The sequence below is a fragment of the Hemicordylus capensis genome, chromosome 3 (assembly GCF_027244095.1).
Source record: "Hemicordylus capensis ecotype Gifberg chromosome 3, rHemCap1.1.pri, whole genome shotgun sequence".
Classification (NCBI taxonomy): domain Eukaryota; kingdom Metazoa; phylum Chordata; class Lepidosauria; order Squamata; family Cordylidae; genus Hemicordylus; species Hemicordylus capensis.
In genome coordinates, this window is record NC_069659.1 from 2407951 (window position 1) to 2423203 (window position 15253).

At 53.3% G+C, this 15253-nt stretch overlaps 1 protein-coding gene across 3 annotated transcripts in view; it reads left to right on the forward strand.

Moving 5' to 3' along the window:
- Positions 1-15253, forward strand: part of CLPB (caseinolytic mitochondrial matrix peptidase chaperone subunit B) — a 115347-nt gene that overhangs the window by 25122 nt on the left and 74972 nt on the right. For 2 of the 3 annotated variants that reach the window (XM_053307865.1, XM_053307863.1), the window contains exon 3: positions 4335-4421. In XM_053307865.1, the coding sequence (XP_053163840.1) occupies positions 4335-4421 (87 nt within the window). Of the gene's footprint in view, positions 1-876; positions 1156-4334; positions 4422-15253 lie in introns of those variants that run through there. The other variant, XM_053307864.1, reaches the window with a different exon arrangement.

Below are 15253 nucleotides of genomic sequence, written 5' to 3' on the forward strand. Positions count from 1 at the left end.
GCTGGTAAATACATTTGGTTGTCTAGGAGCTGAGTGGTGGTCATCACTTGATCGATCTGTCGTGATTCAATCAGGCTGGGGATATATTAATGAGGATCGTGAGTGCCCCGAACAGAACGTCCAGCCCTCTCCACCGAGCGCTTCAGTTGCTCCGCGCCAGCCGGCTGGTTTCTAAAAGGGCCCCTCACGGAAATGTCCCTGGAGGTGGGCTGTGGCTTCCGCGGGGTTGGGCGCTGCCTGGGTCCAGAGAGCCTTCAGCCCGGGCTTCTCCCGCCTGGGTCCTCAGCTGTGGCTGGACTACGACTCCCATCCCTCTCAGCCACAGTGGCCAAGGGCTGATGGGAGTTGTGGTGCATCCGCATCTGGGGGCCCAAGGTGGAGAGCCTCAGCAAGGCCCTTCCCAGTCCATTTCCAGACGGGTGCTTGGCGGCTTCTGTCCCTGACCTGCCGGTCAGTGCCACCGAGGGGCTGCAGTGGGGAGCCGGAGAGAGGGGGCTCCCCAGACACAGACCTGCTCCTCTCTCCGGACTGTCTCCCCGTCCGTCCGTCGTCCCCCCCCCCCGGCTGGGCCAGCGCTGGCCATACGGACCCCCCGGCCTCGCTCCTAGCCCCGTTCTCTCCCTGCCACCCCCGCATGCCTCCTCTTTCCTTCCAGAGCCAGGCGGTCACGGCCCTTCCTCCCCCGCTCACTTTCCAGGATCCGTCATTTGCTGGCTGGGGGGGACATGACAGAATCACTTGGCCGTTTCTTAGCAACTGCAGGAAGAGCTGGCCGGCTGGACCAGGCTCGTCTGCGTCTCCTCTGGAGATCCGCCCTGGGCTTGGCCAGGCTGCGGCAGCCGCAGGAATCAGCTGCTTGCTTGGCACGCTGTCGGGTTCCCTGATGCCAGGGCTGCTCAAGCTAGGGTGCCCAGCGGTGGTTGGACTACAACTCCCATCGCTCCCAGCCCCAGCTGGGGGCGCCTGCCTTAGGGGCAGGGGGAAGAGCAAAGGTGTGCCGTTGCCAGCCAGCCACCCTGGGTGTGTCGAGAGGAGCCTGGCAGGGCTCTTCCTGATCTCCTTTGGGGCGGGGTGGGGGGGATACATTTCCTGGTCTGCTCGATCGAAATGTTCCAAGAACCGTCTCTTTCCTTGGCACGTTGACGCATCCGGATTGTAAGAATAAGGAAGTAGTTTGTTTTTACAGTTTGTCTTGTCTGTTTGTGACTTATGTATTTGGGAGGTGAGTATCGGATTTCATTTTGCTTACGTCTGTTCTGACGGGAACTCATCAAACAGATTGATTTTTTTAGGGAGAGGGTTTGCCTCTGAGCCATGTCCTCGGGCTCTGGAAGGGTGCAAACATGGCAAATAACATTACGCCCAAAGGCTGCCTCTTGGTTGACGTTTGTGGGCGTGCAAGGGTTCTGGCTGCCGGGCTGCCAGGCGAGCGAGGATGCGTTTCAAGAGGGCCGCCCCTGCAGTTTCGCGCTGCACAAGATGAGCAGCGTGGGGACTTCTTTGCTGGCCTCTGGGTCGGACTGTCGTGTGGCAACAGCAGGAGCCATGAGGCGCCCAGAGCTGGTCCTGCTGACGAGCCACAGCGGCTCAGTGCCGTTGGCTGCTTGAGACCAGCGGCCCTCCTCTCCTGGGCCGGAGCTCACTGGCACCGCTCCTCTTCCCCCTCGCTTGCATTCATTCACACATTTAGTAAATGATTTTAACATAACGATTAACATCCTGAAAACTGACCTCAGCCCCTGCACGCCAAGTCATGGCTGGTTCTGGCCCACCAGGGCGTCTGAGTTGTACCCCCGCTGGCTCTGAGAGAGAGAGAGAGAGAGAGGACATCTCCCAAGGCTAGGGCTGCACAACTCCAACCCTCCTGCAGATGTTGGACTAAAAGCTCCCTCATCCCTGGCTGTGGGCCACTGTGGTTTGGGCTGGTGGGAGCTTGGTCCAACAGCTGCTGGAGGCCAAAGCTGTGCAGCCCTGAGCAGAGGAATCCAAAGGGTTGACCCAGAGCCTGGGAAGGAGGTGTTCCTCCATTTTTATTTCAGAAGCATGCCGCAAAGGAGTTGAGGCACTCCCTTGGAGCTGGAATGTGGCCTGCACGTAGCTCAAGACACCCTGATCACGAGAAATGCTGCAACAGGACCTGTTTGCACCTAATAGTTGGACTTGGGGTGGAAGGTGTGTCCATAGGAGCCGAAGGAGCTGCCGTCTACCGAGTCAGACCCCTGGGCTCAGGATTGTCTGCCCAGACTGGCAACGGCTTCTCCAAGGTTGCTGGCAAGAGTCTCTCTCAGCCCTCACTTGGAGGGAACTTGGAACCTTCTGCATGCAAGCAGGCAGGTGCTCTTCCCAGAGCAGCTTCATCCCCTGAGAGGAATATCTTTCAGTGCTTGTGCATGCAGTCTCCCATTCATATGCAACCAGGGCGGACCCTGCTTAGCTAAGGGGACCAGACCTCCTTGCGACCACAAGACCAGCTCTCCTCCCTCCGTAGAGGCCAGTGCAGAGCAAGCCAGCCCATGTGTGGGCAGAAAGTTGAGCTGGGAGAATCCTGTCGCCTCTGCTTTGCACCTTCTGTTTGCATCCTGCTTGGACTTGGGGTGGGCAGGGGATGGGACTTGTGGTTCCAGCCAGGAACGTGCATGCATCTTTTATGCTTGCAAAATGCAAAGATCTGTTTGCTAGTAAATACAGGGCCACTTGGGCTTTGCTGACCGATGGGCATATCAAGATTGTTAAATTCTATCAGTTCCACAACTGATAGAAATGTGAAATCTGATGCCCATGTTGCACAAGACCTCCTAGTTACATCAAAGTCAGAAAACTGGGTATTTATGAGACTAGCTTGACGTTTAGATCATACCATCTGCACTACTTTCTTTGAGTAGGAGTACTTGTGGAAAGTACGCCTGTTGCTTTATGGCGAGGAAGCAGCCCTGAGGCCCTGGTATGCTCAGTAAGTGAGTGAGAGATGAGGCCAGAGTAAATATGTGGAGTCTGGATGAACTTAATGCAGGGCTGGAGAAATCCCAGGCGCCAGGACACCCTGGCACCTAGAAATGTAACCGTGGCACCTAGACTGGAATATTCAGAGGCTGGGTTATGGAGGACAGTCTTTACCTGTCCCAGGCAGCCCCTTTTTATGTCCTAAGTGTATTTTACTTGTGAAGGGGATAAATGTAAACCGCCCTGAGCCATTTTGGAAGGGCGGTATAAAAATCAAATCAAATAAATACATAAATAATAAAGAGAAGCCGGTTAATCCTCCCCTCCACAATGTCCGTCACTAACTTTGTCCATTGAGCAGCTGGGGTGGGGAGATGCCAAAGGTTGCTCCTTTCTCTCTTGCCCTGCCAGGAACACACTCCCTGCAGTCTGGCGATTTGTCAGGTATAGCAGTGTGAACCTCGCAGCTCTGCCTGACGAATGCTCAGCCTGCAGGCAGTGCGGCTCTCGGGCAGGGCGGGGGAGAGAGGAGCAACCTTGGCCCCCACTCCGGCTCCTTAAGTCAAGCTGCTCCTATTTTCCAAGCCGGGCTCCTGGAACCAAAGAAGAATGGCCAAGGTCTGACTTGCTGTGTGGGGAGGCCGGGTGGGCAGATGGGCTACAAGCGGAGGAACCCTTTGTCAAGGCTGACAACTTGGGTCCAGGTTGGGGGAGACCCTCTCAGAGCTCCCAGGTGGAGCCGGAGGCTTCTTGGAGTGAGGCGCATCCAGCCGCAACGGGCGAGGCCCTCTCTGGCTGCTCCTGTCAACACAGCCCCATCTGCCCAGGCTGACACCCAGTCTTGCTTCCCAGCAGGACGATGCAGCTCACTGGTTAGCCTGTGCTGAGTGCCTTTGTGGGGGTGCAGGGCGGAAGGTGTTTGACTCTGGCAGGTCGTGAGAATGGGGGCACTGCGATCTCTTGGGGGTGGCGGGCATTTCAGGGGTTCTCACCCTTGGTGGGGGTCAGCAGCTGGAAGGATTTCCCTTGCTCCTAAAAACTCCGCCCTGTCCCGGGGTCCAGTCTCTCCCTCCGTCCGTCCAGGATTGGTCTAGATATCGCTAAGAAGCAGACTCTGTGATGTACCTATCGAAGTTCAGGAGTTATCGTCCTGTTTTTTCCTGTTGCTGAGATGCATCAAAGTAGCTTACAGCTTGGTGGTGGCATTTTAAAACGTTTGTGTTGGAAAATAACTCAAAGCGGCGAATGGATGTGGGGCTTCTGTTCAGGCCTCTGCAGGCGGAGGGTGGCGGTGGCGGCCTGGCCTGGCCTGTGGCTCCTTCTGCAATTCTGTCAGCGGTCCGGAGGTGTCCGGTTCAGGGGCCCAGTGCCTCACCCTTTCTCTCTCCGTTCAGGTTGCTACAGGAGGGGACCAGTGTGAACGCCCGACACAAGCTTGGCTGGACGGCTCTGATGGTTGCGGCTATAAACCGGAATTCCAGGCAAGTCAGATTTCGCGGGTTTACTGCAGGGCGGTCTTTCTGCCGGTGCCCTTAAGAGGGCTTGCAGTGGGCAGCTTGGCTCAGCCGCCCGGAAGTCGGTAAGTCAGGAACCAGAGATTCCCGGCAAGCATGTGCTGCCGCTGGGCGTCTTCTCCAAACGGCCTCCTCCAGATCTGGCTCCGATATTGCGTTCTCAAGATTTTCCCGACTTCGGCAGCCAGGATTTGAAGTGGGGCGGAAGAAGTCAGGAGAATCTGGTCAAGTAGGGCTGGAACCGGACTCAGGTGGGTCCCGATGATGTGGCCGCTGGGAGTGCATGCCCGGCTCACTGACTTTGGGGTGGTTGTGTCAAGCTGCCCAATATAAAATATTAAAAGAGAGAGGAAAAGGTATAAAAAGAATACAGAAGTTGAAACGGTAAAAGAGCAGCACAGTTGGAGGGAGGCGGCGTTCAGCCCAAAGACTCTGTCTCTGAAGCCTGGAGGAAGAGAAGAGTCTTGGCTGGTTTCCGGAAGAAGACCAGCAAAGTGGATTTTCATTGGAGTGGTGGGATGGGAAGGCCTCTGTCCCTTAGGGGTTGTGCTGTTTGGGAAGCAGACCTGGCTTCCTGTGGGCCGGAGCAACCCGAGTGGGTCAGATCAGGGGCTCACCCATCTGCAGGTCCTGCTTTCGTGGCCCACTTTGCGTGACACATACAACTCGTTGCACGGCAGGACTGTAGTGCAGAGCCCCAGCCCAGGGTGCAGTCTACCGGGAACTGCTAAGTCCCTTGAAATACATGCATGTGTTCTTCACCAGCTCCCATCCGTTTCAGTGGAGGCTTTGCAGGAGAAGCTCTCGGAGGACTGCTACCCCTTTTCAAGCATTCCAGGGCAAAGAGCACTTTTCAAATGCAAAGGAGTGTAGTTTTATCCTCCTGCCCCTCTGTTGTTTCTTCTCTGCCAGAGTTTAGATTGTAAGCACCTCAGGGCAAGGACCTAATTTTTTTTTGTTCTGTAAAGCACTGTGCAAATTGACGGTGCTCTAGCAGCATGAAGTATGAGGGTGGGGGCTCAGACCTATGAAACTCTGCGTTAGCTGGGCTGGGAGGCACCTTTTTAGGGTGGGGGAGCTCTCCGGTTGAGCAGCTGCCCGTATTCCGCAGCCCAGCACCCCTCCGGTGGCTGCCGTGGGTGTCTCCCTTGGGCTTCTTCCCTTTGGGACTGGGAACCCTCCTCTCATTCCTTTTGCTGCGTAAAACACGTTGAGAACATGGTTGGAAAACTGCAGGGAAATACGATCCTTATTAATACACCAGCAATATGATATAATGTGACCTGGGAAGCACGATGCTCCAGTCACAGGGTTCCTCTTGGAGATGCCGCCTGTTCTTTTCTCTGGCCGCCGCCGCCTCCTGCGGTGTGCATCTCTGACCTGACTGGGCTGCTCACAGAAGGCCAGCAGCCCACAGCGGGGTGCCACGCAGCCCTCGAAGCCGGCCATGCCTTCTGCCCACCCCGCGCTTTGTCCCGTGTTGGTCCTGACCTCCTGGGTGGAGAGGCAGAGCGGAGCGTGGGCCGCATTGGCTCCCTGCGCAGCGGTCTGCAGGCCGGAGCCAGGCTCTGGACCTGTGCGGGCATGCCCCGCCAGCCACCTCTGCAGTCACCATGGAGAGAGCGGCCTGAAAGAGTCAGGGGAAGTGGACGCTCCCCTCCGCAAATCCCCGTGTGTCCCGTGGGGCGAACTGCCTGCCTTGCTGGAGAGGCGGGGGGCTTCTCGGTGTCAACGTTAGACTGAGACGTGGGTTTCCCTTCCGGGGTGTGGTGGAAACGACCCTTCGAGCTCTGGAGGGGTTTCCAGTGGGGTCTCGGGGGTCGAGAGCAGCGTTTTGCTCCCTATTGGAGACTGCTGTGGGGCAGCGGGGGACGGAGGCGCCCAAGGAACGGGGGGAGGGGGCTTTATCAGCCTCCTCTGGCACTGGGGCAGCTGCTGGGCTAGGGGCACGGCGTGTTCTCGGCAGCCCCCCAAGCGCCCGCCGGCCATCCAGCTGGGCTCCAGAGCTCTTTCTGCCCACTCTGAGCTGTAGCAGAGCCGTGGCCTTTTGTGTCTGGTGCTTCCCCCCCCGGGCTGAAAGAGGGCCGGGTCCTCTGCCCTAACATCCCGCAGCAGGTTCCCAGGACAATCGCTGTGTCTCCTTGTAACCTTTAAAGGCAGCTCTTCAATGCATTCAGTCTACAACTAAATTCAATTAGGTTTTTATTTAAAGATGCGGCCAGGGAGGGAGCGAGCGAGGGAGAAATCCAATTTTGGGAGACGTGGGACAGCCAGTTGGAAGGGGCTTTGATGTTACAACCTCTCAGGGGTGCTTTGCTTAGTCACAAGTTCATAAGCAAAAAAGGCTTAATTATTTGGGAAAACACAGGATTAAACGGGCACACAAAGGCAGAATATCCGCTCTCGGGCGACACGATACGAATCCATGTGCCGAGTTCGTGTGTGGTGCAAACTTTGATGTGTGCGATGACAAGCTGAAAGTGGCGACCCCTCGGGGGGCTGCTCCTTAAGGCGGGCCAAGGGGTGGGGGCCGGGGTCTGTTTGTTTAACTTTGATGTCCAAGCAGCAACGGGCTCCCTTGTTTGCCTGGCTGCCGGGGGTGGCTTTCGAGCCCCCTGACCTCTGCCGGTGGACAATGGCCACCGGTGGAGTGTGACGATTGTTGACCATTCTGAGTGACCGGTGGACCAGAACAAGGTTTTGGGAGGCGCAAAGGCTCGGAGGAGGCGAGGAGAAAGGCTGTTCATGGTACAATAATTGCCCCAGAGGGCCCTTCATCCTGGCCTTTAGCCGATTTTAGGCCCTTGATCTGCAGGAGTGGCTCCAAACCCTCCATCTCTGCGCTAAGCTTGCCTGGCTAAGAGCTGGCCCCAGTTGTTTGTGGGAGGGACCGTTTCATCTAGCTACCTTCTCATTTCTTGTTTAAAGAAAAAGTCCCCCAAGTCATGGCGCTCCGTGGGGACAGCCTCTGATAAGGTGAGGAAAAGTGAATGGAACCGTCTCCCTCCCCGCCCCCGTGGCGTGGGAGAAGACCACACGGGCCAGGCGCAGTCCTGCTCTCTTGGCATCTGCGGAGCTGTGGCTGGTGTTGCTTTGGAAGCACCTTCTGGTTTCTAATTGAACATCGGATCAGGAAACTGGAAACCATTCCAAGGACAACGCCATTCAGAGCTCTCTCCAGTGGCCCTTTTGCTGAGCTTTGAGCCATGACTGCTAAATGCCTCCCCAGCCTGCTCTGAGAAGCTGTTTGGGGGAAAGCGCCACAGGTTAGCAGTGAGGACTGTTACAGACTTGTGTCTGCTGCAAAGGATGTGGCAACCACCTCTTTAGAAATCTGTGTTCATCTTTCGTAGTTATGTGTGGACTTCACACCCCTCCTTTCAAAATGTTTTCAGCCGTGCGGTAGGATTGGCCATTTTTCTCCCCCTGTTGCAGACAGTGGGGCTAAGCCGGCGGGGGGCAGAGTTCCCAAGGCGGCCCAGCTTCATAACTGTGTTGACATTGAACTTGGGAGAGTGGAGCTCGCAGCTCATGCTCTTCACCACCGCGCTGCATTAGCTCTTGGCAGACTCAGGCACTTGCCTTTGGAGTGGTCCATTGGGCATGTTCTATCTGCTACAGCCCAGCTCTTGAGCAGACCCCGGCCAAGCTTCTGCTCGCTCCCCTTGCCCCCTGAATCGCCATCTTCCGCTGCCAGTGCCCTTGACACATGCTTCTGCTGAGAATTGCCCAGAAGCCTGGAGGCCAGGGTGCTGGCCGTCGCCATAAGCAGCTGGTACACACGATCAGGGGTGCTCCTGGGAGATGGGCAGACCAGAGGGCGAGCTGGCCCACCAGGCGGCCGAGCTGGGCCGCATCGGCCTCCCCGTGCCTGTGACCCGGAGCGCTCCTGCTCCTGCGCCTGCGCCTGCTCCTGCTTGTGTCGACTGGGCTGCCCTGCGCGAATGGTTGGCTTAGAATATTCTTGTTCCCCTTCTCAACCACGTCCCCCAAGTGGGTCCCCCTCTTGAGTCCCCAGATGCTGTTGGACTACAACTCCCACCTTCCCCAGCCACAGTGGCCAAAGACCAGTGATGGGTGTTGTAGTCCAGTAACAACAGGTTGTGAATCCCTGACACAGTCGAGGGAATGAGGAGAGCAGAGTCCTCGCTCATTTTTTTCATCTGTGTGCGGAAGGAGTTTTGTTCAGGGCGGCCGTCTCAAGGCCGTGTGTGCGCACCATGTGCAGTCAGAGTGGGGCCTTCTTGAGTCAACCTGAGCGGGAGCTAAAATGAACTGAGCAGGCATCAAAAAACGTGTGTGTGTGTGTGTGTGTGTGTGTGTGTGTGTGTGTGTGTGTGTGTGCGCGCGCGCGCGCACCTTAGCCTTACAGACTAGGACTCCAGGCAGAGGGTTAGGACCAGGACTGTACTCTGGACCAGGGGAATATATCAGAGCACAAGATGGAAGAGGCGACAAGAACAACCCCGAGGACTGGCTCTGTCACACGGGAGCTCTCTTTGGCCTCCCTTCAGCGGCTGCACTGAACTCTAACCCCATGTTGAAGTATAACTTGGGTGAGGTTTGCGTTTTGGGTCCATGAGGGTTTGCCGCCTGGGCTAAAGTTCCGCATCTCCCTCGTTGCACTGGGCTTGTCTGCTGGGATCTCCTGGGGTCGCTTGATCAACCAACCCACCCAATAAATCTTCCCTGGGGCTCTGGAGCGGTGCGTCTTCTGCCTTGTGCCTGAGCACCACCCAGTTCGGTTTGCACAACTCGTGCTTCGGTGTGAGTTGCCACCAGCCTGCCCTGAGACGTCGCCCCGTCTTGGGGAGCAGAAAGCACTTACCGTCATTGATTTAACTGCCTGGTGAACTTTCGTTAAAGGCTGCCCTCAGGGGTCAATGCAGATTTATATTTGGCAGATGAGGAGACTCTGCTGCTAATGCAATTAAAACCTGATCAGCAAATTAAAGCCCTAGCGGGGTGAGGCAATTCAGCAGCCGCTCAATCACAAATTATTGGTGCTCGCAAGGCGGCCGGCTTCATCATGTCTTTAGCCCGCTCCCCTTAACTGGATGGCTCCGCAGTCTGTCTCCAGGCCACCCCAGTCCCCTTCCCCACACCATGCCCGCTTTCCAAAGGACTTGGGCTGATTTCCCACATTATGCTGGAGCGTGAGGGAGTCAGGCCCTCTTGCCTAGTTGGACTTTGGGTGTGGACACCGGCGGTCAGCGGTGATTGTTTCTCGCTCCCCCGTGGCCAGCAAAGGGGGTGTGTTCCTTGCACAAGTTCTGTGGCACGTGAAGTCTGCACAGAGTAGATCAGCTTCATCATGCACATGACTTGGTCATGCCTGGGATGGGATTTCGAGGGCTTCCCAGGTCTTGCGGGCTAGGGTGCTCTTCCTGGCAGCACCTCTGGGTAGGGCTGGGAGAGGCTCCTGCCTGAAGCCGTGGAGACCCAGTCCGTTGGGCAAGACTGAGCCAGGCAGGCCAGTGATCTGACTTGTAGAAGGCAGGCAGCTTCCTACAACCCTCCTCCTCCTCCTTCCAAAGGGCCATGGAATGCATGGAATTTCCAAATGGCAAATTCCATGCATCCTATGACCCTTTGGAGGGAACCAAGGCTGTTCAGAAGGCATTCCCTGTCCTTCATTTTAGTGCACTCCCTAGAGCGGCTTTGCATGAAGAAGGTCCCAGGTTCCCTCCCTGGCAGCGTCTCCAAGAGAGCGCTGGGAGAGACTCCTGCCTGCAACCCTGGAGAAGCCGCTGCCAGTCTGGGTAGACAAGACTGAGCTAGATGGACCAAGGGTCTGACTCAGTATATGGCAGCTCCCTATGTTCCTATCTTATGGCTAGTTTTGAATTCTGCCACAAGTTTTATTCTGTGTGCATAATTAACCCTAACCCAAAGAGCTGCTCCCCAGTGGTGTGGGGTAGTGGTGCATCTTGCCGCCTTGTGAGCGTCCCAGTAATCTGCGGCTGAGGCGACTGCCTCATCGGCTTGCCTCCCAAAAGGCCCGGCCTTCCCAAGGCCCATTTGCAGAACGCAGCCACCAAGGGCCAGCTTGCACACTTCTTGGCTCAGCTGACAGCAACTTGGTAGCACCATTCCGGGTTTCTTGCTCCTTATTTTAAATAATAATAATAATAATTAGTAGTAGTAGTAGTAGTAGTATTAATTTATTTATTTACACAGTCAGACAGGTGTTATTGACTGGTTTGTTTTATCCAGACATCGAGTCCTTCCCAAGGACCTGGGATGGATGAATTTTATCATCAATACTGTTGATTATTATAGATATCGTCGCAGAATATAGGCTGTTCCCAGTAAAGTTGCTTTTTGTAATTGGCTGGTGGTGATTTCTGTGGCCCCTATGGTGTTGAGGTGCTCTTCAAGGTCTTTTGGGACTGCACCCAGGGTGCCAATGACCACTGGGATTATTTGGGTCTTTTTCTGCCACAGCCTTTCAATTTCAATGTGTAGGTCTTTGTATTTGGTGATTTTTTCCTATTTCTTTTCCTTCTATTCTGCTCTCCCCTGGTATTGCTATGTCTATTATTATTATTATTATTATTATTATTATTATTATTATTATTATTGATTTCTATACCGCCCTTCCAAAAATAGCTCAGGGCGGTTTACACAGAGAAATAATAAATAAATAAGATGGCGCCCTGTCCCCAAAAGGCTCACATTCTAAAAAGAAACATCAGATAGACACCAGCAACAGTCACTGGAGGTGCTGTGCTGGGGGTGGAGAGGGCCAGTGACTCTCCCCCTGGTAAAAGGTGCCTCTTTGCCCAGTCAGCAGGGGTTAGTTTGCTCTCTCTTGCATTGTCCTTTGTTTTAGAACTTTCTGGTTGTACACCGTACTTAAGAGTGCGACAGTTTAGTTTTGTCGTTGCAGCCTTGTTCGTGACCTTGGAAGCGGGGGGACTGGCAGGTTATAAATACGATAAATAAGTAAAAGTGGCTTTTTAATGGCTGTTTTGCTGCTCATTCACCTTTGCAAAGGCTAATTTGTTTGTAACGCAGAGAATGTTTTGTTACCTGCAAATTAGACAGGAGCAATCGATAGCTGTGATCACTCAAATGTCAAGCTGGCTCCGTCAAAGAGAGCGGATGTGACCTGAGTTGCCTGGAGGAGGTGGCCGGAGGGCTTGGGTGGAGGAGACGCGGGAGCTCCTTTGCCTGTAGAGCAACTCGTTCTTCCTGCCTTGTTTGTGACCCAGATGGCCCAGATCCGGACGTGGGATGCTTGGCAGGGGGAGTTCAGCCCTCCGCATGATGCAGCTACACTGCGCGAAAGCACCCGTAGACTTCTCCAAATAGGGATGAATGGCTCGAGCAAGAGAGCCAAGCTGCCTGTTGCAGCTTAAACTCCGATTTAAATCACCAAGAAAAAACCTTGGCTGACATCATTGATTTAAATCAAGCTTCCCACTGTTGTTCTTGAATAACGGTGCAAATCTGATCACTAAAGCATGTTAATTTACAGCTCAGCAGAGCATCTACAACATTGGGGAGGGTATACTTTGTGTCATTTTTAAAGATATTTTTATTTTTATTAATTTATGACATGGTATATAATATCTAGTCACCTTAAGTGGCGCCGTGGGGAAACGCATGACTAACAAGCAGAATGTTGCCGGTTCGAATCCCCTCTGCTACTATATTGGGCAGCAGCGATATAGTAGATGCTGAAAGGCATCATCATCTCATACTGCATGGGAGTTGGCAATGGTCAACCCCTCCTGTAGTCTACCAAAGACAACCACAGGGCTCTGTGGGCGACAGGAGTCGAAATCGACTTGACGGCACACCTGACCTGTACAGAATACCTGGCTTTTCATGTGGTGGATGCCTTGACTCCTTACCCCTGTCAGGCTGCCCTGCATCTCCTGGTTGCACTGCGTACACTTGACACATTTTCTTTTATACCCCGGGAAGGCATTTCTTCAAGATATTCCCAGACAGGGTGTCTCTTATGCACAGAAGCTGTGATGGTTTTTCTGTGGCAATATATGGGCCGGTATAGGATGTTGTGTACTGAACAATGCCTTCCCATTTTGCCTGCTCTTCTCCTCCTTCTCCTCCTTGCCTATATTGTGTCCCCGTCTTAATTCCTCTGACTTGGCCCAGCCCCACCGCAAAACAACCACCCTGCTATCCAGCCTGTGTCTTTGCACATTAGAAACTGGCTTAGAAACACAAACTGACAGCCCAGAAATTTCCAAAAGTAAGTGCTGGTAGTTGCTGGTTATCACTGGACCGACTGGAGCCATTTCCATGACATAGGAAGTTGCCATATAGACCTTGGGTTAGGGCTGAGACCTTGGGTTAGGGCGGTATAAAAATGTGCTAAATAAATAAATAAAATAAAATATACTGAGTCAGACCCTTGGTCCATCTAGCTCAGTATTGTCTTCACAGACTGGCAGCGGCTTCTCCGAGGGTGCAGGCAGGAATCTCTCTCGGCCCTCTCTTGGAGATGCTGCCAGGGAGGGAACTTGGAACCTTCTGCTCTCTTCCCAGAGCGACTCCATCCCCTGAGGGGAATCTCTTCCAGTGCTCACACTTCTAGTCTCCCATTCATGTGCAACCAGAGCGGACCCTGCTTAGCTAAGGGGACAAGTCATGCTTGCTACCACCAGACCAGCTCTCTTCCTGGTGAATGAAATTGAACTAAATGCCCATGTTTGATTGGCAGGTAACTTAATGTGTGTGACAAAGTCATTAATTCATTTTTAGGAAACTGTGTTGGCCTAGCATGTTTGCGGCGAGAGTTAATATTAATCGTGTTATTTTGTACATGAGCATTGAAATTTAGAATTTTATTTACTTTTAAAACAAGAATCTGATTTAGATCTGATTTTAAAATCCATTTTTAAAATTTTGTGTTTATTATTATTTTATAAACGCCAGAAATTATTACTCTGGGAAGCACCACAATCTTTAGATAGTCTGGCATGGACTCATGTAGAACTTTCAAACTCTCCTTCTAGAGCAGGCAACGTTCCATCTAGATCACAGTGTGTTAAAAAACCACGTGTTTTTTGTCATTGTCAGAGACCGTTCCTTAACCCAGACAACTTACAAGGTTATCTCATACAGCAATTTAAGACACAAAACCGATATTATAGCTATTTATTTATTTATCACATTTTTATACCGCCCAAAACGTTAGTTCTCTGGGCGGTTTACAAAACAATAAAAACAAACATAATTTATAAACTTTCAGTCATTAAAAGAAACAAAAAATATTTAAATACAGTTCCTCTAAGACCTATTCTTTGTTATTTATTTATTTACATGTATATACTGTCGGGTTATAAACTCTCAAAGCCCATTAAAAACATCCCCCCAAAGCCTGGTTAAAGGTATGTATCTTTAAGGTCTTAAAGGCCAGCAGGGTTGTTCGCTCTTGCATCTGAGCAGGGAGCGCCTTCCAGAGCTCAGGGGCGGTGACCGGAAAGGCCCGACCCTGAGTTGCCACGGATGGAGCCGGTGGCAACTGCAGGCAGGTCTCCCTCCCCAAGTGACCTTAGTCAGCAATGGGGATTGTGCGGAAGAAGCGATTCACATGTTACATTAAACTAGGCAAGTTTCTTCTTTCTTTTAAAAGCTGGTCTTCACTCTCTGCTGCAGAGGTGGGAGGGCTGGGCGCCACCCGGTCCGTGCTGCCCCAGAAAAGGCCCTGCCTTGTGCATTGATGCTGCCACCGGACCCTGGCAGGCGGCCCTGGCGGGCTGCTTCCAAGCAGGGCGGCGATGGTGCTGCCTGCTCCTGTGGATTCCCCTCCCGCCAGCAGTCTGGAGACGGAAGCTTGCAAATTTCACTTCCATTTAGCGAGAGCGGCCAATCGCCAACGTCAGCTCGCTTCCCGAAATGTGTCCTCCCCCACCAGAGTCCTCTGAGTTGGCAGCAAGAAGTTCTGTGAAATCTGAAGTGAACCTCTCCAGACTGCTCTTTGAGGGGACAAACTCACCCCTGTCTGTGTTAGAAACACTTCTTGACCCTGACAGCTCCCAGCAGAACCTTCTTGTGGCTTATCCTGTATTCCTGTGTTTGGGGAGGGGGCGGCAGAGAGCAAGATGCATGAATCTGGAGGGTGGAGACCCTCCTGCCTGCACAGCCCTTGAAGGTGAGAAGGAAACCCAGGAAATCTCTTCATTTGGGTCTAGACTGGGGTGTGGCTGCATGAGGGTGAGGAATCATTACGCCTTCTCTCCGGGGTCTGCAGTCTGCTGGGTCCCGCTCTGCTACCGACGCGGCTTGCACTTTCAGTTTTGCGTATTGGGGAGCCAACTTCACTTTCCTAACCCCCCTCACACACAGGGGCGTAACTCTAATAGGGCCAGGGGAGACCATTGTCTGGGGGCCCACTGCCTTGTGGGGGGCCCCAGAGGCAAGTCACATGACTGGCCCCCCCCAGCCGCGCACCCGCCCGGGCTTCCTTCCGTTGTATTCATCCTCCGAAACTGATGTGAGTGTGAAGACCGGGAGCTACCAGAACAGCAGGTCTTTCTCTAGCACCATTCAATGACTTGGTATCATCCATAATTTACAAAACAGTTTTAAAAATAATTTAGGATGATGTTCTATTGTGGCACATAGGAGATAGATAGATAAATTTTACTATGCTTTTTGTGACCACTATTCAGCCTCATTTAAGATTTCTTTACTTCATGAGCTGAGCTTCAGTGAGGGGGTCCCATTTTAAAATCTTGTCTCTGGGCCCCCCACTCCAACCTTGCTACGCCCCTGCTCACACACACACACACACACACACACACACCCCTCTCTCTGTGATT